At 35.4% G+C, this 25,654-nt stretch overlaps 1 protein-coding gene across 1 annotated transcript; it reads right to left on the reverse strand.

The window, feature by feature from the left end:
- Positions 1-1,254: 1,254 nt before the first annotated feature.
- Positions 1,255-24,025, reverse strand: SP6 (Sp6 transcription factor). Its single transcript, XM_014057906.2, has 2 exons — positions 23,818-24,025; positions 1,255-4,190 (listed from the first exon to the last, which is right to left on the reverse strand). The coding sequence occupies exon 2, from the start codon at positions 4,151-4,153 to the stop codon at positions 3,050-3,052; it is 1,104 nt and encodes a 367-aa protein (XP_013913381.1). The 5' UTR covers positions 4,154-4,190; positions 23,818-24,025; the 3' UTR covers positions 1,255-3,049.
- Positions 24,026-25,654: the final 1,629 nt, after the last annotated feature.

A 25,654-nucleotide genomic window follows, 5' to 3' on the forward strand; every position in this document is an offset into this window, starting at 1 on the left:
CAAATTTTAGAGAGAAAACTGTGGGGTAAATGTTTTGCTATTTGTAGACAGTTAATGCAGTTGTTTTAGTGAAGACAATTGTGTTCAAAGTAAACTTCCAAATCTTGATCTTAAAAATATTTTAAATATCAACCAGTGTTACTATTTATGGTATGCTCAAGTGGTCTGCTGAGAGATTAAGAGATGGGCACAAGGAATTACTGCTTTTTGTGCAAAATATACCTCTGGTCACTGCGACCAGAGTTTTAATCTTCTGAGCTTTCAGACTAGTGCTGGAGCCTCTCTACAGAGAACTTCTCTCTCACCAAAATGTGTGCTTTGGGCTATTTATGTGATGCCTGGTTATGTGTTTTTTTTTTTTAAAATTGATTGATTGAGGCCCTGATGGCCAGTTATTAAGTCATTGGCTGTTGTGTACTTATGCTGCCAAGTCCTTGGCTCATAAGTACCTGATAAGCTAGTGGTAAATTAGCACTCCTGTTGAGTGGTGGGGCCTGTTTTCCAGGCTTCAATCATTTCCCTGACTTGGCCAACAATCCTAGTATTTGCAAAATGGAATGTATGTCCTTGTTCATTGCATTGTAAGGCTATCAATGAGTTTGGGTCTTCTCATCTTACAGCTCTCTCTTGTGTACTTGCAATTGGATGCTTAGCTTCCTCCTTGTCTCTCCTATATAATCACAGAAGCAATCCATGCAGGTCACAAGGGCAATCATAGTCACAGAGGCAATTCATACAATGCCTCCATAACTATGTAGGACAGACAGGGAGAAAGCTAACCACCAGATTGCAAGAACACAAGAGAGCAGTCAGACGAGGAGACCCCAACTCATTGATAGCCTTACTTTGCAATGAACAGACCCCAACTCATTGATAGCCTTACTTTGCAATGAACAAGGGTGTACATTCAATTTTGCAGATACTAAGATTGTTGGCCAAGCAGGTCCAAAGATAGCCAGGGAAACGACTGAAGCCTGGAAAACAGGCCCTTTGTTATCAACAGGAATGCTGATTTACACTAGCTTATCAGGTACTTAGGAGCCAAAGATTTGGCAGCACAGGTACATAACAGCCAATGACTTAATAAGTGGCCATCAACACCTCAATCAACTATTTAAAAAAACCACACACAACCAGGCATCACATAAATACTAAGCATAGAATAGCCCAAAGCACATATTCTGATGACAGAGAAGTTCCCTGAGGATGGGCTCCAGCATGTCTGAAAGCTTGGAAGACTAAACTTCTGGTCCCAGTGACCGACCCAGACTGAATCCTGCAACATTATGCTGGGATATGTATATTTGCCTTCATTCGTGAAAATATACCTCAAACACTTACCTGGCTCAAAAAGGATTACTAGCAATCCAGAGTATACAGTATGGTGCAGCCCTTCCACATTCAGTTTCTGAGCAGAAATCTGCATATTTCTATCCAAATTAAAAAAACAAGTACAAATAAGATTTTTTTTCAATGCTTATATTATTTTCCTTGCACAACATGTATTGTAATTGCAATTTGCAAAAAAATTGCACATCATGTCTGAAACAAAAAAAATGTTCTAGGATCAGATCTTAAATCAAATCTGATCTATCCTGGTTGTGAGTCAGTACTGTGAGCAAAAGTTAAATCACTTTTTACACAGCTGGAAATCAAGAATGGTATTAACATAAGTGAAAGATACCCTCAATTTACGATAACCAATTCATGTGCATGAACTAGTTTGCCATCTGCTGTAGTAAGAATGCAAAAAACAAAACAAAACAAAATACACATCCTTAATTGCTGAATTTGCCCTGGGGCAATCAGAAACTGAGTCCTAACCCACAACTTTAGTACATACTTTCTTTGCAAGGATACTTTAAAGGCATAGTGAAGTAGGGAAAAAGGCTTGGAGGACTGAGAGAACATACATTTTTAAAGTGTGTGTACAGAAAAAGTGCTAGCCATTTCTACTTAATCAACACAAAACAGATTTTCTCCCTTGTACTAAGGAAATCCTCTTATTTCTGTGGAATTAAAGAAACATCCAATCATAAGAAAGTGTTCTAGATATTAACAGAACAGCATATTAATTATGAGAAAATATGATACTTCCATCCTGCTCTACACCCAATAGTCAGTTGTCTTTTCTCAGTGGCCTGAAAAAAACATTTTTCAGTTCCTTCAATTTTCTCTATCTTCTCATTCTTTTTTCTCCTATGAAAAGGAAATGGTCATATCTCATAGAGAGACTAGATGCTTTGTGTTTGGTTGAAAATATAAACAATTTTAGAAAATCTATTTTTAATAGATAATCTAAACAAAACACTAGCACCAAAGGCATATAGAAATGTATGTTTCAGTTGGGACTTCTGGAAACTTTAAAGGTTGAATTATGGTATTCCATATTATGGTAATTTACAAGTGTCACCAACTGCCAAAAAAAAAGCTAAAGTACTTTTACAGCCACCTGTATCAATAATTAAGGATATGGTGTAAGATCTCTGCTTTTGGAACAGAGTGAGGTAGCTGTCTGAGATGTAAGCCAAGAATTCTACTCATGATCCTCCCAAAAAATCCCCCATGGAAACTGAAGTATGGTTGACATTTCCATGTTACCTACTAAACTGGAACCAAATGTGGGGTTCCACTATGACCCTTTGTATGTTTTTGTGATTTTTGTATATAGCAAAAACATGAAACCTAACATTCAAATGGAAGGAGGCAAGGACTACATCCCTCCATTTGTAACTGTCTCAAGATGCCACTTACCCAACCCACCTCCTTAACCATGCTTACAACAGTATCTTCCTATATTCCCTAAACAAAAGTACAATATGAAGTCCCACCCAAAGCTGCTAAAGGCCTGGACTTTCCAAACTGTCCCAACAATATCGCTGTTTCCTCCTACAAAATAAATAACATTGCATCTAAGGACAGACTAACGTTCATGTCACAGGACGGATTGATCCTATAGCCATGAATAGGAAGTTACAGACCCAGGATTGACCATTATAGAAAGATGGGAAGGGCTGGACATCTTGAGAAAAGATGAAAAGAAAAAGGCTCAATTAGACTGAGGAGTAGCACTTGAAGTGCTTCCCTCAGATTCCCGTTTGATTTTAGCAGGAGGATCTTGTCCAGTTTTAGCCTCTCCTTCAGCTTCTTCCTTGGCACCATCGTGTGTCTTCATATGCTTGCTTAGATGGTCACTTCTCATGAAGACTCGATTGCAAACAGGGCAGGTGAATTTTTTGGATCCTGTATGCGTCTGAAGGTGCCTTTGCAATTCATCGGAGCGGGTGAAGCGCTTTCCACAGAACAACCAATTGCAGACAAAGGGACGGTCACCACTGTGCCATCTCAAGTGAGCCTTCAAATGGGATGTCTTCGCATATGCCTTGCCACAACCAGGAATATGACAGTTGTGCATATGCTTCTTTTTGGAATTATCAGGGCACTGGCCCACCCTTTCAGCTTCTTGACAGTTAGGACATCGACAAGCAGCTTGGCCAGAGCTCCGGGTCACTGAACGTCGTGAGCTTTTTGGTCTTCCGCTACTATCCCCAGCTTGCTCCAATGGGTGAGGCTCTTGAGTAGAATCCAGGGATTTAATAACTTCTTGGTTCATAAGGTGTGGTGCTGAAGGCAGCAGGTGATGAGGTGGACCACAGAGTTGATGTTCTGCAGAACCATAGCCACCCAAGGCTGGCTGAAGCCCACTTGTGTGGCCTGGTGGTTGGAGACCACTTTGAAGATCCATCCAGCTAGATCCAGCATGGAGATCCCACCATGGATTGACATTATTGTCATCGGTGGCATTGCCTGAATGTGTAGGTCTAAACCAAGGTTCATAATGCTGAGACATATCCGGTGATGCTTGTAAAAGCTTAGCGTATGACCCGGGTGGCAGCTGGCTTTCGCTGTCGAGATCTACCCTTGAAGATCCATGCAGCTCGTAACCACTGTTACCCGAGTATTCCGTTTCAGGTGCAGCCAAAGGCAAGTGCTGGAGTTCTGTAGGTTGCAGAGGAGATGGAAAATCTCCCCCACTTTCTGGGCTGGTATGAGGTTGATATGTCTGCAGAGGCTGCAGCTCCAAGTGGCTTGGAGAAGAACAAGGTGTCTCTGAGCACTGGTTGCCAAGAGAACCACAGACGGCTGTGAGCATTGCAGAACTCCCGTGGTGAGTAGGTTCTTAGACACACCTAGACGTAAAAGAGGGAAGAGGGAAGAAAGAGAAGTTAAGACATCATCACTCACAGTACCAATGCATTAAAATTAACTCTCGTTTAGTTAGCACAACCCCAACTTTCTGGTTTGGTCTCCAACCCAAGTGTTTTGACAAAATGGAAAAATATATATGCCTAAAATGTAATGGAAATTCCTTGTCCTAATGAATTTCAAGTTCATGGGAGTAATTTTGTGACTAAATTGTGTTAACACTTCTTGCTAATAATTATTTTCCTAAAAAAAAAAAGCTCTGAATTCAAAACACATTGGGAGTTTGAGGAGTTTCTAATAAAAACTGATTTGTATTATTGTGTTTAAAAGCTTGACCTATGTTCATTGTTCTGATGCATCTTTGAAGGTAGACCTCATGCTGTCTGACAATTATTGAATAATAGTTTGATGTTTTAATTTGCACTGTTTGGAGAATTTGTACAAAGAAATAAATAACAGTTGAACCAAGAATTTTCTTTTTAAATCTCCTCCAGTATTAACTCACTAGACAAACAAATGCAATTTTTAAAACTTTCCTCTTACATGAAAAAACAAAATACATTGGTGAACAAGATGAATCTTTAAACAAACTCTATTGACATTATTAAAGAACTTGCTGTTTACAATTACTGCTGAAAACTAGAGACATTAGGCAAGAAAAAAGCCAGTATTTAAATATGCAATATAAATATGTCATTCGAAGAACGTATGGAAGAAATCCCAAACCCAAAGATGATTATCCTATAATGTTGAAATCTCTTGAGTACATATACTGTAAAGAATATGTAGGCTCTCTGCTGAGAAATATGACTGTATTTCCCAATGTTTGCTACACTCACATGGATTAAAGTACGTGGTTTTCTCACTCCAGTCTTTCAAAGCCAGCAACGCCAAACTAGTAATTTCCTTCAAATAACTCTGATATGAACACCTGCCGTAATATCCAAGGTCCCTTGAAAGAACAATGATTCGCAAGAGGCACTTCATACCATGATACTTCTAATCAAGTTAGATATATATTTTCATGGTAGTTATCTTATATTTATCTTTAAAGGGGAAAAAACAAGCACTGTGGTAGAGGTTGTTGCGGTGGGAGTAAGGGGTGGAGAAAAGACTTAAACATAGTTTACTCCCTTTTCCTTCTTTAAAAGCCTCTCTCAGAAACAGACCCTCTAATCGTCAGCTTCAGAGAACAGATAACAATAATTATATCATCTGTATGCAGTTTAGCTGCACAATTCTCACTTCAGCCCAGAGGAAGGAGACGGCTTGCCAAATACCTAGAATACAAAATACTCAGCCTGTATTTTTCCAGAGGGAGGGAAGGAAGAGGGAGGAAGGACCAATGATGATCTGAATTGTTGAATTATCTTCGTCTTTCAAATATATTTCAAATGTAAATGTAGAAGACGTACTTAAAAATAATGCAATCTTTCTCTGTCTCTCTCTCCCCCCACTCTCTCACACACACAGCGTGACTGCTCAATATAGAAAGTTTACTCCTATCAGGTTTCAACCAATTACTCTGGCTAGTCCAGAAGACAGATAAAATCAGAAGTGATGGAACATCGCAAAGAATGCCTATCCCTTTCTCCAGAATAGCTTGCTCTGACTCACTGTGTGTCTGTGTGAGAGAATTACGCTTCCTGTATTTGCACACACCTCAGAAATCTCTTACTTCTATCTATGCCAGATCAGCTTTTCCCAATTTGGTGCTCTCCAGATGTATTGGTTTACAACTTTTATGAAGAATGATGGGATTCGTAGTTAGGACTTCCCTCAGGTTGGGAAGGTCTAATCAGAGAAGAAACTGTTCCGATTTAACACTCTTCCACTCCTCCCTTTTTAGAGCAAATGAAGTTGTTACCATAACTGGCTAATCTTCCTCCTAAATTATTCCTTGTGCAAACAACTTGCTTGTGCAAGCAATGAACAATCACATTCTTTTTGATGCTCAGAAATATCAAAGGTAACTTTCTTCTTGTCTCAATCAAGGAGACAACACAGACAACAACAGAAGGGAAAGTAAAATGTCTTAATAGTTTACTCCAGAGTCCTAATAAAGGACTCTCTCTATATATTTCGATTCCCAAACTTGGGTACGGCTAGCTGATGAGAGCTAAATAGCTTGAAATAGATCTATACTAGTCTCCCTTTATTTATTTATCAGCATAAATATAACAAATGTAACAAAAAAGGCAACAGTAAAAAATATTGGGTTTCTGTCTGGATGGTCTCTTGTGACGAGCCTAATGACAGAGAGTGGAAGCGTGACCTTCCTCCCATACTTGGGCATACCAGGGGTTGTGACTTTAAGTATATATATATATAGTCACAACCCCTGGTAAGCCCCAACTATGGGAGGAAGCTAACGGCTTCCATCATCTGTCAATCGGCTCGTCACAAGAGTCCATCATGACAGAAACCCAATATTTTTACTGTTGCCTTTGTTATATTTGTGTTTTTTTATTTGTGCTGATAAATAAATAAAGGGAGACTAGTATAGATCTATTTCAAGCTATTTAGCTCTCATCAGCTAGCCATACCCTTACCCAGGTTCGAATCCCAGTAAGGGTATGGCTAGCTGATGAGAGCTAAATAGCTTGAAATAGATCTATACTAGCCTCCCTTTATTTATTTATCAGCACAAATAAAACACACACACACACACACAAACATATATATATATATTCATATTGTGCAAATTTTATTTCTAATAATATCTGTAAAAGTAATTATTATAGTATTGACAAAAGCATGTATATTTAGCAAAGCACATATGAATATAAATGTATCAGGAGAAATGTGAACATATTAGTTTTTGTAGGAATTTTAAAAAGTTCACAAGATGTAATAATAGGAGAAACAATTTAAAAATGGATTAAAAAATGATCAATTCTTCTGTGTCAACTTCAAATTTTAAAAAGAACCAGAATATGTTGCTTATGAGATGCATTACCTTCTATTTACTTGGAAATAGAAACTATCACTTTTCTTTCTTACTTTAACTTTTAAGATCCTATTCTTAAAATAAATTACAGCAGAAGAAACGGGGACTTCTATTAAGTTTGATAGATTTTCAGTAAACTATTGAAGACTGTTTTTAATCCTAGTTACTAATCATGACTGGAATTTTGCAAGATTGCTTTAATGACTAATATCTCATTTGCATTATTCTTTTCCCATTTTATTTTTATTTATTAAATTTACATGCTACCTGCTTCAATATATCTAACTCTGAGCAGCAACTCTGGGCTACTTACAATACAATATTTTGTTTGTTTGTTCAGAAATTGCCCCTTTCCTCCAGTTTATTCACTGGCTTTGGATTATTTTTATTTTATTTTCTGCGTGAAATTCTGGAAACTGTACTTGATGTAATAATAGTAGTGAATCTATTAAAAATGATCATCATGACAAATAAAAACTTAAAATATAAAAGTGTTACTTTGCTGAAGAAGGTAAATAATCAGTCTTACTTTGCTTTTCAGAAATATGTTATAAATATTTGATTAGTGTAAGCTGACATTCTCCAGTGAAGTTCTAAGATATCTCTTGATGGGAAGAATACAGACCAATAATAGGAGTGCTCTGGTTTTTTTTAAAGCTCATACCTGCTTAAAATTTGCATACTCTTATTTTACATAGGTACTTGCACTCAGGAAGCTATTTAATAGACATCTCTTTAACATTGTAACTTGTGCATCTTTTTTAGTCTGCTACTCAAGTCTTATCACGTTGACACACAATTTAAAGTTTCTTCCTTTCCTTTTTATAATTAATTTTTAAACTGATCTGACACTGGGAAATCTTTCTAAAAAGGATATAATGTCACTCCACTATTACTGCATCACCATCAAATGAGAGTAGTCATACATGTCACACTCTGCCACGGCTCTAATATAACCGGGAAATGTAGGATAAGATATGACATGACACCATAGGTTTGAAACCATTATGCAATAGGAGAAGTGGAGGCTTCTGCAATATGAGACTGAAGATTAAGATCCTTTGTTGAAAAAAATCAGTATACAGAAGATTAAATACTTTAGCAATTAAATACTAAGTATATTGTATTCTATTTGGCATAAATATGGCACAATCGTACATAAGCGTAATTTGAACTATAGGACTATCCTGTAAAGTTTAATTTAGATATGTGAGTCCTTTCAACCAATAATCTGGAGAAGCCATACAATGACAAATTCTAACTTCCTTAAAAGTGGTGAAATCATCCTAGATTTACATCACTGATAGAAAAATCATCTTTGCAAAATAAAGCTTTGTGCAATACAGCAACGTTTCCCAGCTTCAGCAGCTTTATCATGAGTGAACTTGAACTCCCAGAATTCCCCATCCAATATGCTGGTTGGGAAGTTTGGGTGAAATGTGACAACTTGCTGCAGCCAAGTCATCATGGCCAATTCACCACAACCATTTTGCTACGGTCAATTCATTGCAGCAAACTGGCCAAGGCCAACTCACTAATTTGCTTTTGAGCCATTTTTTATGCCACTAATAGAAATGGCCATTTAATGAAAAGAGAACAGAGCTCATCCATAGAAGCATTTTATCCTGATTATATAGTATTGCTTCTCTTGGTGTCACACAAAATAGCCCTTCATCTAATATTTTCTTATTTTTCCTTTCAATAATTTTTCTCTTCTGATTTGTTTTTTTCCTCCAAACCACTTTTACGATAGTTTTGTTGTGTTACCCACTCAATCAAACTTTCTTGGTGTTACTGACTAATGTGTATTACAATATTGCACCATTATTGAACAACTAGTTGGAGGGCTGCTAGCATTAGCAATGAAAAGATATTGTACAATCATACGGTCTTTTCCTCTTTGGGGAAATTTAATCAGAAAAGAAAACAAAATTGGAAGTTATACAGAATTGGGAGAAGATAGGTGAATTACAAGGGCAGAGTAATACGATCTTGGAATTTTTTCTGAATATTAGATCTTTTAAAAAATGCTTTGAAGCATGACAATGGTGGAAAACATTTTGAAGCAATTGGTACTGCTCCAGATACAAATATACTGTACATTAAACAGAATTTAAATATGCTATCTAAAGCAATGAGGGAGTAGAACTGTGAATAAAATTGAACTTTATTAAAAAGTGAACTGCTCAGAAATACAATCTGCATTCCCGCACAGGTGCCAAAGGACTGGTGCCATTATCAGAATTCAGAAAAGATATTTATCTGAAACATAGTAAAATGTTTCGATGACAAATTATTATTTTGTATGATTTTAAGCAAAAAACATTTTTTAAAAGCTTAATATTCCTAAAATATTATCATTGAAGTAGGTCCTTGCAAATTCAATTATCATGTGAAAGATAATTAATAGAATCAGTATGTTCAGATTCACGGGGTGCACGGTTTTGTGTGTCACACACACATTGCATTATTGGAATGGGCATGCGTATGTGTGCACGCACCTTCAGCACGCAATGAGAAAAGGCTTCACTGGACTAGCCTATCCAAGAGAAGAATTAGGGGTGGGGGGACACATGATAAGTGTCTTCTGCGTCTTGAGGGGCTGTCACTAAGGGGTCAACCTATTCTCCAAAGCACCTGAGGGAGTAGGAAATGTTGCCTGTTCTATCACAAACTGGAAGATGCAGCGGTAGATTACTAGAAGTATGTCTGATTGTAGGTAGTCTGTTTTTTTCTTTTTTTAGGTTGACTGTGTTGAGGATTACTTTTCTGGTTTAATAGTTATGATTTTGGGGTTTTTTATTTTGAAATCTCTGATTTTGTTTATGATCATGGTCCCCCCTATGGACAGAAAATGTTCCAATGACTGATTTACTGCAATCAAAGTATACTTCACACATTAGAAAATGCATGAAATTTTAAGCATTAATATAAATCACCAGCAAAACATCAGTATATTTTCTCAGATGGTATTACTAAGACACTATTTCACCAATATAACAGTTCTTTGAAAAAAACATATTTATTTGAGATGTATATGATAGTATGCTATCATCATTGCTAAGTACTTCATGTTGATCACTTTATTTTAAAAACATTACCCACCATACCCAAAAGTTCAATTTGGGTTATATAATTTATTCTTGTGTTGCTTACAATCAAGAAAAGTATATAAAATATAACTATTAGGGATTTGCTTTTTAGGAGTTTTTACTGCAGTGTTACAAGTGGTTCTGTTTACGAAGTTTATGTTTTCTTTTAATTATGTTGCAACCTGCCAACAGCCTTCAAGCTAGGGTGTGATAAAATTCTCTAAAATCTTTTCTATGTCCTGTTGTACATTAAGGTTAGTCTGTTTAGAAAAGATAATCTCTATGAAGATTGGCTTGATGGCTATTCTATGGTTGTGCGCCTTCCATTAGCACTAGACCCCCAAATTATGAGTATCTTCTATACTGGGTGGCCAACAGCATTTGGAACAAAACAAATCTACTTAGAAACAAGTCTTACTTTGCTCTCTGGGCTTACTGCCAGGTACTTTTGCATCAGATTACAGTCTGAACAAGACTATGGCCTTAATTTATTATTATTTTTTAATTTTAATCAACTAAAATCAATTAATCAAACAATATATGAGTATAAATATCCATTCTAAAAAGTCTGCAAAATGTATTCTCTCAATTTTCCACATAGGTGGAAAAACTTCTTCAAAAGCAAAAAACATAAAAAAACATTTATAAAACATAAATTCATCTTGAAAATAAAAAAAAAATGTTTATTTTCCACTCCAGGTAAGTGAGTTTAGTTTTAGTTGACCATCTGACGTTAGATCTAACACCTAATATTCAATGATTTCAGTGACCCTGGATACAATACCTAAATTTTATTTGTGTTGTATTTTTTACTCCAGTTTTCATTCTGAAAGCAAGGGGAGATTAGTATGCATAGAATCGGTGGCCATTTTACTGCAAATATATGGCTGCCCATTTCATGGAATATGATAGTACTTGGGCAGTATACAACCAAATATTAAACCAATGTCAAAATTGTTGTGATATTTTCTTAAATGCCACTATGTTATACTTTCAACTCAGGAAATAGTTTATTTACCTTCTTTTCTACATTGTATGTGCTGTTTAACCACATTACCATACAATCTTCCTCTTTAGTATATATGTTTTTTCTCCATCATCTTGGCTACATTTCTATTATCATTTGTCTTGCATATTAAAATGATTTTATTCTTGTTGGTCTTTTCTTGTTAGACTTTAAACTTTATTCATCTAGATTTCATTATCAAAATAATTTAGCTCTCATTTAATCTATATCAGAGATCAATAGTACAGTCCTCTGTAGACTTTATTTAACTGGATAGGTCAAATGTCAGAAGTCCAAACCTTAGTTGGCCATTATAAAATTATTGTCTTTTTGCTCCTTATTTTCTCTTTTTTAAACTCTACTGCTCTCAAGCCATCCATTAAGATCAGTGTTATACTTTCTTACCACTGGTCATTAGGATTACCTGTGAATGTTTTATTGACTTGAAGGATAAGATGGTGCTTGGTTCTCATTGTTTGAAGAAAGAATAACAATACGCAATTGATGGATTTTACAGTACCAGTGATAGGGAAAACAAGGCTCAGAGAATTTAGAGGAAAGGAAGTTAGGACAACACTGTGAAATCTCTTCCAAAACCCCTCTTACCTGCCCAATAAAATAGATTCCTGTTGTATACTTCTTGTGCTTCAGAATTTGTTGCATAAGTAATTCAGCTTTAATGTGACTGCTTATCAGATTTGAGGTACTCTGTGTGTGTGTGTGTGTGTGTGTGTGTGTGTGTGTGTGTGTCCTGCATGGTGTCCTCTCTCACATTGGATTCCATTGAGATTTAGCTGAAGTATAAAAGCATTTAATTGGAGAGATATTTGCATTTAAGACATGCTGTTTTTGAATGGAAGTCATTCAATTTTCTAAGGTGTTAAAAGCTGAATTGAAAATATCAGTTATATATCTCATCCATAGAAAGAGGAACTGAATTATCCAGTTTTGGAAACTCAATGGATCTAGGCATTAAAAATATGAAATCTAACTTCTTTGATTTAAGATTCTAATTCACTCATCAAAAACTATTTTATTTGATCCTTTAAATAACATTTTAAAAAGGATGGACATTTGATTTCTTACGTTCACAATTTAAATCCTTTTAATTATAATCAATAGCTTTCAGTCTTTTTAGTGCCAGGTAATACATGTTAAACTGCAACTTTATGGCTTTTCATGGCTAACTATCACTTTGATCGGCTACAAATGTGAACTTAGCTAGCTGATCTCAAACAGTGAGTTACTGATTTGGATTTGCAAAAAGGCTTTCTAGTTCTACCAAGAGACATTTTCTTGAGCCATTCTGCACACCTTCTCCAATCAGCCATCCCAAAACTCAGAAGGGCTTTATCTTTAACTAGATTCAATGCCATCCCAAAGGTCCTTACTAAAGAGAGACACTTCCTGTTGAACAGAGACTGTGTACATGCAATGAAGGAATAATTGAAACTATGGAAAATACTAATATATACTATCTGCTTTTCTCAGGTGTTCATCAGGAATGTTGACTAAACATCTTGGTTGTTCTGATTTGTTTTCTGTTGAGTTGTTTCTATTGCATTAATCTGATTTTATTTTCATGACCATAGTACTATAGATGTTGTTGTATGCTGAAGTGTTTTTCCTAACCCTTTTTCGATATTTTAGAACAATTATATTTTTTCTTCCTTATCTCAATTGTTATTATCGGGTTTAATTTACTGGTCTAATCTGATTTATTCATTTATTTTATTTAAAACTTATACAAAGTTGCCCAACCTCTATCTAATTCTGGGTGACTCCTAATCAAATGACCTAATACAAGATTGATTAGCAATTTAAGAAATTTGATGGTTGTTTAATATACATGATTTTATCTTGTTCTGTTTTATTTGTTACTGCATTTATATAGTTGCCAATCTCGATAACTCTGGGATGTCTACAAGATTAAAACAAAAGCTAAACAACCAGTATAATTTATAAATTAAAATAGTTAATTGGGGTTTCAAATCAGTACAATTTAATATAGGAATAATATTTCTTTTTACTGTCTTAATATGCTGTTGAATTATATTCCTAAAACATACAGTTTGTCATCTCTGAAGAGCTTTGACTGATGATTCGAAAGTACAACAAAGAAGATAATTCTATATTTGAAAATTAAATCACTCTCACTTTAAGGCATGGATTCAGGATATGTGTTTGTTATTGATTTCTGAAAACTTTTATGTTCTAAAAATAAGAAGATAACACAGTACACTGCTACATGGCCTAGATTTAATATAAACAACTGAATTAATACTTGTTATATAGATTTTTCTTTGTTAATTAAGGGAGACTGATTATATTTAGTTCATTTAATTATTGCAACATATTTATTAAATTTATATGCCACCCATTTCATTGTCAGGAGACTCTAGGCAGGCTTAAAATATTATAAAACAATGATATAAAATAATTAGAACATGTCATTAAAAACATAAAGCATTAGTTTCTTTCCTTCACTGAATAGTCACTAATTAATATATATTAAGGGGGGGGTTGTATTTCAAAATTTTAAGAAATAAAATTATTAAAATTGGATGTGTTAAATGCACATTCATGTTCTTTTGCTAAGCTATAAGCAAAGTTTCACATATTATTCCAACAACACAAAAAAATTTGGAAGAATGAAAATATCCTTTTTATCAAATTGAATGACACTACTTTAAGATATGTAGGGAAAAATTGCCTTAAAAAGGCTATCATCAGTAACTTCAGGAAATCTAAAACTTTTTTTTAATGCATGCTTCTATATTTTAGCCAGTGCTTAAATGGCACATATTGTTCCCTTCCTTTCCTGACCCTTCACAACTGTCACTCGGTTTGCATCAAATATACGTTTGTACTGTTACCAACTGTGTCTGTCAATGTGCTACAATAAAATTGCAGCAGCATAAAATAAATGGAATGCTTTGCTTTCAAGTAAACATATCGGTCAATCTTGTCTTTCTGTGTCACTTCCACAACCCAATTTTCTCATTAGATTCTAACCTTTGTTTGTTTGTTGAAGCTTTGTTTTCCTTTCAGTTTTAAAATCAATTTGGAAAACTGCACCAGTGTGTTAAATCCATCTTATGATATCAGTGTATCAGTTTCAATCTCATTTTTTTAAATGCTTCTTTTGCAAACTTCATCTCATTTAGAAAGTGTTAGGGTACTATATTTTGAATACATGTATGTTATTCTTTCATTCAGTGGAAACTCTTAGTCAACCATCTACTTGTACCTGTTCTAACACCCAATTTCTCCATCAGGCAAATAATATAAGGCCAGTAAGTAATCCTCTATAGGATGACTAAAGTCATTTTTGAAGGAGAACCGTGTGTGTGTGTGTGTGTGTGTGTGTGTGTGTGTGTGTGTGTGTGTGTGTGTGCTTTTCCAGAGACTCATTTTTTTGAGTTAGATGACTCTTTAAAATCTTAAATAAATATGTAAATAAAGCAAATTTTTATGAGGTGACACTGCTTTTGGTTCTATAGTGGCATTGTGAAGGCTGAAATATAAATTAATAAATTTGTTTGCTGCCCATCTTGCCATAAAGCACAAGGAATGAATACAGGTAATTCTTGATTTACTATCGCAATTGAGCCCAAAATTTCTGTTGCTAAGAAACACAGTTAAGTGAGTTTTGTCCCATATTTTACGACATATAATGCCACCATTGTTAAGTCAATTGGAGTTATAGAATAGAATAGAATAACAGAGCTGGAAGGGACCTTAGAGGTCTTCTAGTCCAACCCCCTGCTCAAACAAATGGTTATCTAATCTCTTCTTAAAAACTTCCAGTGTTGGAGCATTCACAACTTCTGGAGGCAAGTTGTTCCACTGATTAATTGTTCTAACTGTCAGGAAATTTCTCCTTAGTTCTAAGTTACTTCTCTCCTTGATTAGTTTCCACCCATTGCTTCTTGTTCTACCCTCAGGTGCTTTGGAGAATAGTTTGACTCCCTCTTCTTTGTGGCAACCCCTGAGATATCGGAACACTGCTATCATGTCTCCCCTAGTCCTTCTTTTAAAAAAACTAGGCATACCCAGTTTCTGCAACTGTTGTCTCATATGTTTTTGCCTCCAGTCCCCTAATCATCTTTGTTGCTCTTTGCATTCTTTTTAGAGTCTCAACATCTGTTTTACAATGTGGCAACCAAGTGTGGTTTACCAAGTTATTAAGTTAGTAACACAACTTTTAAATGAACCTGGCTTCCCCATTGACTTTGCTTGCTAGAAGGTTGTTAAAGGTGATGATATGACTCCAGGACACTGCAACTCTCATAGTTATGAGCCAGTTGCCAAGTGTCTGAATTTCAAACATGTGGTCATGGGGATGCTGCAAGGGTTCTACGTGTGAAAAATGGTCATAGGTCACTTTTTTCAGTGCTGTAACTTCGAACAGTCACTAAATGAATGGTTGTGAGTTGAGGACTACCTATACATGCAGAATAAAAATTATACGACTTCATTAAGATAAATGTAAATGCTGGAATTCTTAAAAAGGCATTTAAAGACTGTTTTTGATCTGAATGAGTAAAAATAGGCTGAAAATAGATTCTTAACTGGTATAAAATGCAGTAGCTTGTAAGAGCCATGGTGGTGCACTGGTTAGAATGCAGTATTGTAGGCAAGCTCTGCCCACTGCCAGAAGTTCAATCCTCAGCCCTCCATCCTTCTGAGGTCGGTAAAAGAAGGAACCAGATTGCTAGGGCCAATATGCTGACATTGAAAACTGCTCAGAAAGTGCTATTAAGCACTATGGGGGGTAAATAAGTCTAAGTGATATTGCTATTGTATTAACTATTAGTAAATCCAGGTTGCTATAATCAACCTGGCACAGTGGTTAAATGCAGCACTGCAGGCTACTTCAGCTGACTGCAGTTCTGCAGTTCGGCTGTTCAAATCTCACCGGCTCAGGGTTGACTAAGCCTTCCATCCTTCCGAGGTGGGTAAAATGAGGACCCGGATTGTTGTTGGGGGCAATATGCTGACTCTGTAAACCGCTTAGAGAGGGCTGAAAGCCCTATGAAGCCGTATATAAGTCTTACTGCTATTGCTATTGCTAAAGAAAATCTATCTTACATAGAGTTAGTGTACTGGTTTCAAGCCAATTCAAAATCCTATTTTTTGCCTATGGAAGTTATTTGGTAGTTGTTATGGGTTTATTTATAGTTTTTCATATCTTGGCTTGTAATTTATTGGTTTTATGGATGGATTTTACTATTTCATGAATGTTTTATTTCATTTTCCATAAGCTGTCTCGAGTCAGAAGACTAAGCAGGCATATAAATATGAGTAAATAATTAATGACAGAGCTAGTCTGAATAGCCTTTGCAGAATAAAAGGTCATTATGTATATTGTATAATGGTAGAGTTTTATTTTTATTTTATGTTTTACTATGCTTCCTGCTTTTATGATATAATATTACCTACCGAGACACATTTTTTTGAAAACATATGTTTTTCTTCTTTAATATTAAAAGTAACAATTTGATAACTTTTGGAGATCCTCTGAAGTCATGTTCAAGACTTTAGGATCACATTCAACCTTGCGACCTGTCTTAAACCCAGTTCAACTTCTTCTCTTGCCCATAGGAAAAGCAATACCCAAGCCTTTATAACTGCTTTTACTATATATATATCCATCACAGTTACCTTAGCTATTATAGCTGTCAAACTTTAGGCTAATATTTCCTAACTTGATTTGATTGGTCATGATGTTTTGGGAGAAAGATGTTTGATAATGAATACAAGTAATAACCTCATAAACTTTGTTCTCTCACCCTCCCACACATATATTTAAATAAGGGCTGCAGTTCATTGATCAGTGCCGCTGACTAAAGTTTTAATTGCAGATTAAATTTTGCTTCTCATATAATTTGTATGGCTGACAGTATGTAAACAGTAGTGGCTTTCCCATTAAGTAGTTATGGCCACACACTTCAAAGAAAAAGTATCCCTGCCCATCAGGAATCTCAAAAACAGCATCTGAAGTTTGTAGCATATAGATTTCATCAATTAATTAAGCTTATTAAAAACTATGATGTTAATCTTTTAAAACAAATCCCATATACCTTTATTCATAACTCTAGTTGAAAAAGCACTTAAGTAAAAACTGAACCACAGTACTTATTCAATGCTAAACTGCCTCCAGATATTTGTTGAAATGTACGTAAAATTCTATTCTATGATAATTATCACATAAAAAAGAAATATTTTCTTTGTTAACTAAAATCCTTGGAATTATGTTTAAACTTTTCAAATCTGTTTGTAATCCCATTTATACTTTCCAATCTGCAGAACATAAAGATAATTTTGTTGCAAGTATTTTTGTAGCAAAGGTATTTAGATATTTAGCCAAATATTTGCCCTTATAACACAAAATCAAATGTTTGACATTTCTATCAAAATAACCCACATGATTTAATTCCTGGAAATCAAATGGAATAATATCTTACAACCGTGGCCTTTGGAGGTAAGGAATTGTGTGTGTTTAGATCAATCTCCGCTTCAGAACAGATATTATGAGAGGTTGCATAGAACAAACTGGGCAAAAAGCCACAATCTGCTGGCAGATGCTTATGCAGTAATTTGTTACAAATTTCCAATTTCTGTTAACAAATATTTTTTTAAAATTGAGTATTGTTTTAAAGGCATCCAAGCAGCTTCATCTTCTCCTTGTGACTGCCTAGATACCCATCCTCCCCATAAATCAACCAAAAAGAAACGTGCAACTTGAAATTAAAATTTATCTGCTACTTTTGCTTCTTCGTTGTCATGTTGGAGAATAATTGGTATAAACAAGAAGACTCTTTGTGCAGAAGCACCATAATCTTTATTCATGTGTTCAGAAAAGTTCCTGTGCTCAAGTTCAATTCTAGATGTATGTTTCCTACTCATGATATTTGGAGGTTCAAATTAAAAAAAAACATACTAGATTAAAACCTACTTGGCCCTGATTAAAACAGAGAAAATATGATTTTGCCACAAAATAAGATTAGGACTCTGTTTAGAGGATGAATCCAGAGTGATACTAACAAAGAAAAAATTTAAAAATGTTGACCACGTCTCTTCAAATAACCAGGATTGGAATCCTATATATGTCTATTTAAAAAAGGAGTGTTTTTTAAACTTCTGGATCCAAATCAGAGGTGGGTTGCTCCCGGTTTGGCCGAACCAATAGTGGAATTCAGGCCTGGGTCACAGAACTGGCAGCGACCCAGGCTTGCCCCGCCCCTGAACTGGTTTCCTCACCACCGCTGGTCCGCCACCATTTTGGATTTTAGTGACTGTGCGTGCACAGTTCACTGTACATGGTTCTGTGCATGCACAAAGAACAATTTACATTGAATAGTGCATGCACGTGGGAGTTGCGAACAGGTATAAAACCGGCAGCAACCCATCCCTGATCCAAATGGATAATTTATACAAACATGCATACAGCTTCTTGTTTCCTGTTTTATAAGTACGTAGGTGAGTTGTTGTTCTTGGTTCAGTTTGCCTGTTTTCATTTCACTGCAATTACCTTGCACCAAGTTACCTGCTTTGAAGACATCAATTTGTCTCTCTCTTAAAGCATCGACATTCATACAGTTATAAAAATAACTGTAAAAGCATCCAAAGCACTATCCATATGACCAAACTGATACATACAAAATCTATATAACCAAAGACTTGTATGTCTAACAATTGGCATTGCAACCCCCATTTAAAATGTTCAGTTCAGTTCAGTTTTAGAAACGTGCCAAAGCAATTCACTTAGAGTACACAGTAACATGTTAGCCAAACTCTGCATTACCTAGACTGTGTATGGAATGCTTTTTCAACATTGCTTTGATGAGTGAACCAACCTGAAACATTTGTCCATCATCTTGACTTTGCTACATTTCGCCCAATTTTTATTACATAGTTTCAAAATAAAACTTTGGACAATTCATTTTAAATGAGCATTACTGAAAAAATGCATATGAAGCATATGAAGCATATGAAAGATGAAAGCTATATAGCAACAACTACTATGATTCTTATGGCTTAGAAAAAAATGATAAGGTTTTATCATTAAAGGAAATGAATAATGGAAATCCTTTTGAATTTTATGCTGGAATAGGTAATAGTAAGCACCCACCCACCCTCTGTTTTCATTCAAGGTTTATCCAGAAGTGCATAAAATTATTTGTGAAATTATAACATTATATGTGAAAGTGCCTAATGTGGATTGTACACGTGCAGAGTCTTATTTTGGCTGCGAAAATGGCCCAATGATGAAAATGTTTTTTCCTTCCAAATAACTGAACACATTTGCTTCAATGGATATATGTGTATGTATGTGTGTATGTATGTATGTGTGTATGTATGTGTGTATGTATGTGTGTATGTATGTGTGTATGTGTGTGTATGTGTGTGTGTGTATGTGTGTGTATGTATGTGTGTGTGTATGTGTGTGTGTATGTGTGTGTGTATGTGTGTATGTGTGTGTGTATGTATGTGTGTATGCATGTGTGTATGCATGTGTGTATGCATGTGTGTATGCATGTGTGTATGCATGTGTGTATGCATGTGTGTATGCATGTGTGTATGCATGTGTGTATGCATGTGTGTATGCGTGTGTGCATGCGTGTGTGCATGTGTGTGTATGTATGTGTATGTATGTATGTATGTGTATGTGTGTGTATGTGTGTGTGTATGTGTGTGTGTATGTGTGTATGTGTGTATGTGTGTGTATGTGTGTGTGTATGTATATGTGTGTGTGTAGTGTGTGTGTGTACGTGCGTGTGTGCATGTGTGCGTGCATGCATGCATGAAAGAGGCGAATCAGAATTTTCTTGTATCATAGACAGCTTTGCTTTACAAATCAATTAATTCTGAATGTGATAACGCAATGTTTACAATTAAGGAAATTTCACTAAATGAACAACTTACCTTCTTTCAATTTTAGTTTCGCTTCTCCAACACAATGAAAATGCCACTGGACTGTGAACACCTGCAACTTGTTGCGCAAATACCATATTGTAATTCTGATTAAAGCACAATACCAGCTGGAGAGGTACAAACTTTGTGATAGCAATATATTTTAAAACACTAAATTAATGTTTCTATTTTTGAAGTTCAACTATTCTTAGAGATTGCTCTAAGAAAATGTGACTTGCTAAAGATTAGAAAGTAAATCTCTAGAGGATCTATGCATAAAATCCAACAGCCTATTCCATATCTTAACTTTTAATCACTGGGACTATCATACAATTCAGCTGTAAAACTTCAGCTCAAAGTTAAGATCAATAGGATTATTTCTAGGTAAATCTATAAGTATAATCTTTATTGACATTGTACTTAAATACAACGAAATTGGTTTTAACTTCACTGGTGATAAATTATAACAGAAACGAAAAAAGAAAGAAAAAGAAAAAACTAGTGTGTGCAGAAAAAAAACTAGCGTGTGCTACATTAAATCCACATTAAATTCCAATATCAATTCTTGAACTTTAAGGAAGGGAGACTTTATTCATTACCAAGGTGAACATTGTTCCACACCAACAGAGCTATTGCCGGTTTAATATTAGCATGATGGGAAATATGCATGTGACAGAACTTCTTACCAAGTTTGCTAAAGAATCATCAGGGTTTGAGAAATCCAAGTTTTTTTACTTTGTTAGTTCAATGTTAGTCTGGGAGCTTTTTTTGTTAGCCTAATACAATTAATTGATGCATTTCAAGAAAAAACTTTTATTCCAAGGAAATTGGCGTAGTTTGCTATTTAAAAAGTGACCAGTCACTCAGGAAATATCCAGTTCACCTTCTTTGCCAAAAGTAAACCACTCGCCTCCCAGTCTCTGAATGGTCTGATATATAAATACTGCTGGACTGATTAAGCATTAGAATATGCTTGCAATGTGGGATGGTAGAGAAATGGACAAAGTAAAATTTAATAAATGAATAAAATAATGCACACAAAACATCCTTTATAGGATCATATATGATTTCCAAGAAGTAACAAGTGTTTTTTTTTTAAATGAGGGAGATAAAATTAAAAATAGAAGATGATAGGCACTTCACCCATGGCATGACTATCTGAAGGTTTGCTTCACTCACTACACAGAAGCATGTCTGCCATTTAGATATACAATAATTACTTAGTTGCAGCCATTGCCATCTCCCCCACAAATGATTCCATAGGTAGTCCACGGATCTAAACTGATCAGTCGTAATGTAAGTAAATATTTTATAGGTACCCATTGAGAATTGAACACGCACAATGGCTCTCAATTTTCTTGATTTCTCTTGTTCACTCCAGCAGCCATACCACAATGTAAAGTTAGCAAAGAGGACGCTCCAGCAGCTTCATGCCAAGCTCCATGAAGGAAGCATCAGGACAACAACAGGATAAATGCATGGGCACGTTTGCTAGGATGTTTCAGCCAAAGATAGATGGGAAACAACAATGATCTGGATGATTGAAAATCTCCATAGACAATTACCATTCAGGTGTGAGGAAGAGATACCAAAAAGGTGCAATTTTTTTTCATAAAGAAAGGGTGATGAGAAATAGGGAGGTCTTTTTTTCCCTTTGAATTATGGAAATCCAGCTTACGTGATTGCAGAACTGCACCATATATACATAAAAGATATATCAGAGCAATAAAAAAACCCAAATATAGTTAATATTTAGTACTCATGGAGAATACAGTTTGTACTGTTATGCAACTTCCATTTACCTCAGGAAAAAGCAATGGATAATGAAAGGGGAAAGGGAATAAATGCATTTTGGCAATATATTAGATCAACTGAAGACTAACAATCCACTAAGTGTGTAGATTTCCAGTTTCCCCAAAATTGCTTATCATAAATTTTTTAATCATAAAAAAAGAAGGGGAAAGTTTCTTTTCCATTTTCTTTTTCTAATCATTTCACTATCATTGGTCATGAAGCAGTCTCAGAAATTTGCATGATTCTGTGAAAATTTACAAGGTTTTTGTAAAACCTTCATTGCTTCAAAGCAAAATTTCCATTGTTCCAATGTTCCAAACGGCAACTTGACTTTCTTGGTTTTTTTTTTCCTTAAAAACATTTTGCTAAACATTTTCAAGGAAAAAAATCCAGCACCTGGGGGTGGGGGGGGTGGGGGTTGTATTACCAAGTATTTTTAAAGGGTGCTCCAGTTAATATAATTTGTGAAATTGTAAGATTATTAGGATATAAATCTTGGTAATGCAAACACAATCCTAATGCTAGGTGAGTTTTCCCAATTCCAAACCCACACTATGTCAGAAACCTAAAATCAGAATGCTTTTAATAATACAATGAAAGAGAATCACCAATAATATCAGCATAAAAACCACCTGCAGCCTAGTTTCTTATAATGAAAGACTGCACGTAGCAGCGCACAGCTGCAAGGTTCTCCTGTTTGCGATTATGTTTTATCATTGGCCTTGAGCTAGGGACAGTAATTAAATCAAGCCATAGAGCAAGTCTAATTCCCTCTCCTTTTAAATGTAATTTTAAACATGGCTTTCTTATTTTAAAGGAACAACCCAAACTCATTTATAAAATCTACATCGTTCTGAATCAAGTTCTATCTATATCTATATATAGTGATATCAATATTTCTTTATTGGTATCATTCTGAAATATGATTATTTTTGAAAGTGAGAATTTTGTTGCATCTTCCTGCTGGACTGGTACTTGCAGTAAACCACTTTTATCACTTTAGTGATGCTTTAAAGGTTATTAACTTTGAAACATATTCACACCTAGCCAAGTCCTAAGCCAGCCTTTTCTGAGTTGAAATCAAGGTTTAAAATGAGCTTATTAATAATCTCCTTACATTATAGTAGTACATTATTGGTCCTTCCCCTTTTTCAGCAATATTTAAAAATTTAAATCTGAGTGTATTCTTAGATTATACATACATAAAGCCACAATTCTTAAGTCACTTTTATGCAACAAAATGTATAGCTCAATAAGACTGCAATTCCTTATACCTGGAGAATATTAAATTCAAATAGACAAAAATAATTATACTTTCATACTGAAATGTAAAGAAAAGTGATTGTTTGCATTAATTTCCTAATACAGCTTATTCTAATTATATAAACCCTGCTTTCTCTGTAATCATTATTTCAGTTATTTTAATTGGAAAAGGTATCTATGCTTTCTCAATGGGAAGTCATACTCCATTCAACGGGACTTGTACTCAAGCAAAACGTGCGCGTAAATTTAATTTGCTCCATTGTTCCGAGTATCTCATGAAATAGAAATATTTTTTCTTTTCTTTTTGAAGCTTTTTTTAATACAGGGAATAAAGGACACGACAAGGAACTCCAAACTGAAGTATCTGCCAAAAGTTTAGACAATTTGTAACGAAAGAGTAGAGGCCAAATGAACGTTTCGTATAGTTTTATCCACCTGTACCCTTCATTGTGCCTGTCCCTGTCCTTTACTTATTAGGAAGTTTGGGTCTTCCGTAAGTTCAGCATCTTTGAACGCGGACTAGTTTTCTAGCACGAAAGAAAAGGCAAAGGAAAGAAACCGAGAGGAAAATAAATTGAGATACATACTGGTTTAAACTTGCTGGTGGAAGCAGCGGTCCTCCAGCAGGTTTTTCCACATTGGCTTGTCAGGAAAACGTGTTGCGGTCTCCGAAGCAAAATCCAGAATCCGAAGAAGCGAGGCAGTCCTCGGGGAACTCAGAGCGAGAGAACGTGACCGAGGGAAGCTAGGCAGGTATATGCAAGTTAAGAGCTACTCTAGGAGTGACTGGCTCAACTTTTCACAGCTGGGAAGGACGGAGTAAATTGAAGTCACGCCCCTCAGCCCCACCCAGTACCTGATAGCTTTAACCCTTCAATGTATGGACAAGTGCTTTGGCAATGGGCCCTATGTAGAGGAAAAAAAAACGCACACACTCCTCTCTCGGAAGGCTAGCTAACCACACAACGCTTTTGCTTACACACTGTCGGCTGGGGAGTTATAAAAATCCCTCAAAAGACCCGCTTTTTAAACGCAACTTGGTTCACTTGGCCCCTGATCCCGGGAAATAATTCTTGGCTGCAGATACTGTATTCAATCCCATCCCATTTTCCTTTTGGAATCCCGATTGTTGCGCACGTACAATTTCATACTCATTTACGGCTTGGTTTTTCCGTTGCAGTTATGCGTCCATATTCACTAGGTTGTAGTCCAGTTGTCATTTGCCTAAAGTCTACCTATTTAGGAACTAAGTTAGATTCGTGTTTTAACTCTCCTGTCCCAAAACGGAGATATTTTCCAAAAAACTAAAGCTTAACTTTTGTCCCAGGAAAATATGATCTTATCCGAACAGCAACTGGTAAAATGCACCCATTTAAGTGTTTGCAGAATCCTAACTACTTGGATTCTCACAAAAAGGAAAATCAGATGTACACTCTCATCACATGCATCCCTTAACCCAACACCATCTATAATCTGTGCTTTAATATTTTAACTAAAGAGCCAAGCGTGAATAAATCAGTTTACTATGTGATTGCACTGTATATTATACTAACACAGCATTAAACTACATTCCACCTCAGAGCTGAAATCCAGGATCTCTCAGTCAAGATATTATCTGCTGATTTGTAGCTTAGCATGAACTTAGCCAATTGTAGTTTATTGAATAAACCATAGTTAAGCAAAATTTGCCTCAGAAGGTTGTATGAACATAGAAAGAGCATATCTATATATCGTATGGCAAGTCCATGCAAATATATAAATGAAGATAAACCGACCACAAGAAAGTTATTTAAAATATATAGGATGGTTAACTAATCTTAAATTAATTCATCCCCAACTCCAAAAATGGACCATTCCTACTGTGAGTATGATATTTTGATTCCTTTCCTTGACAAAGTAGACATCTGTTTATTTTTTCATTTTACTCTGGGCATGTACATAAAAAATACAGCAACATAAACTCAAAAGCTTCCATAAATTTTTTAAACTGAATATGAGAGCTTGTCAGAAAAGAAAGAACTACATCAGACTTAGAAAAGAAATAAGGTATTGTACAATATGGATTATGAAATATATATATTTATTTGTAGCGTTGGGGTAAGAAATAAGACAAGTGCATCAGCTAACAGAACTACACTAATATATAAATTAGATTTGGTTATAATTTGGTAATCATTATGAGATAAATGCAGGTTTTATGTAGTGGTTAAAGACACTGGGCTAGAAACTAAAAGACTAGTTCTGACTTAGGCACAAAGCCAGTTGAGTGACATTAGGTCAGTCATGTGCTCCCTCTCAGCCCTAAGAAGAAAATGAGTGGTGAACCACTTCTGAAAACTCTTGCCAAGAAAACTGCAGGAACTTGTCTTCGCAGCTGCCAAGAGTCAAGAATGCACATAAAAAAAAAAAAAATCCTTATGGTAG

This window comes from Thamnophis sirtalis, unplaced genomic scaffold, assembly GCF_051295495.1.
Source record: "Thamnophis sirtalis isolate CommonGarterSnake01/CBP01778 unplaced genomic scaffold, rThaSir2_p1.2 scaffold_4, whole genome shotgun sequence".
Taxonomy (NCBI): Eukaryota; Metazoa; Chordata; class Lepidosauria; order Squamata; family Natricidae; genus Thamnophis; species Thamnophis sirtalis.

Excerpts from the sequence above, each read along its gene's own strand:
- SP6 (XM_014057906.2), bottom strand. The coding sequence starts at position 4,153 with ATGCTCACAGCCGTCTGTGGTTCTCTTGGCAACCAGTGCTCAGAGACA.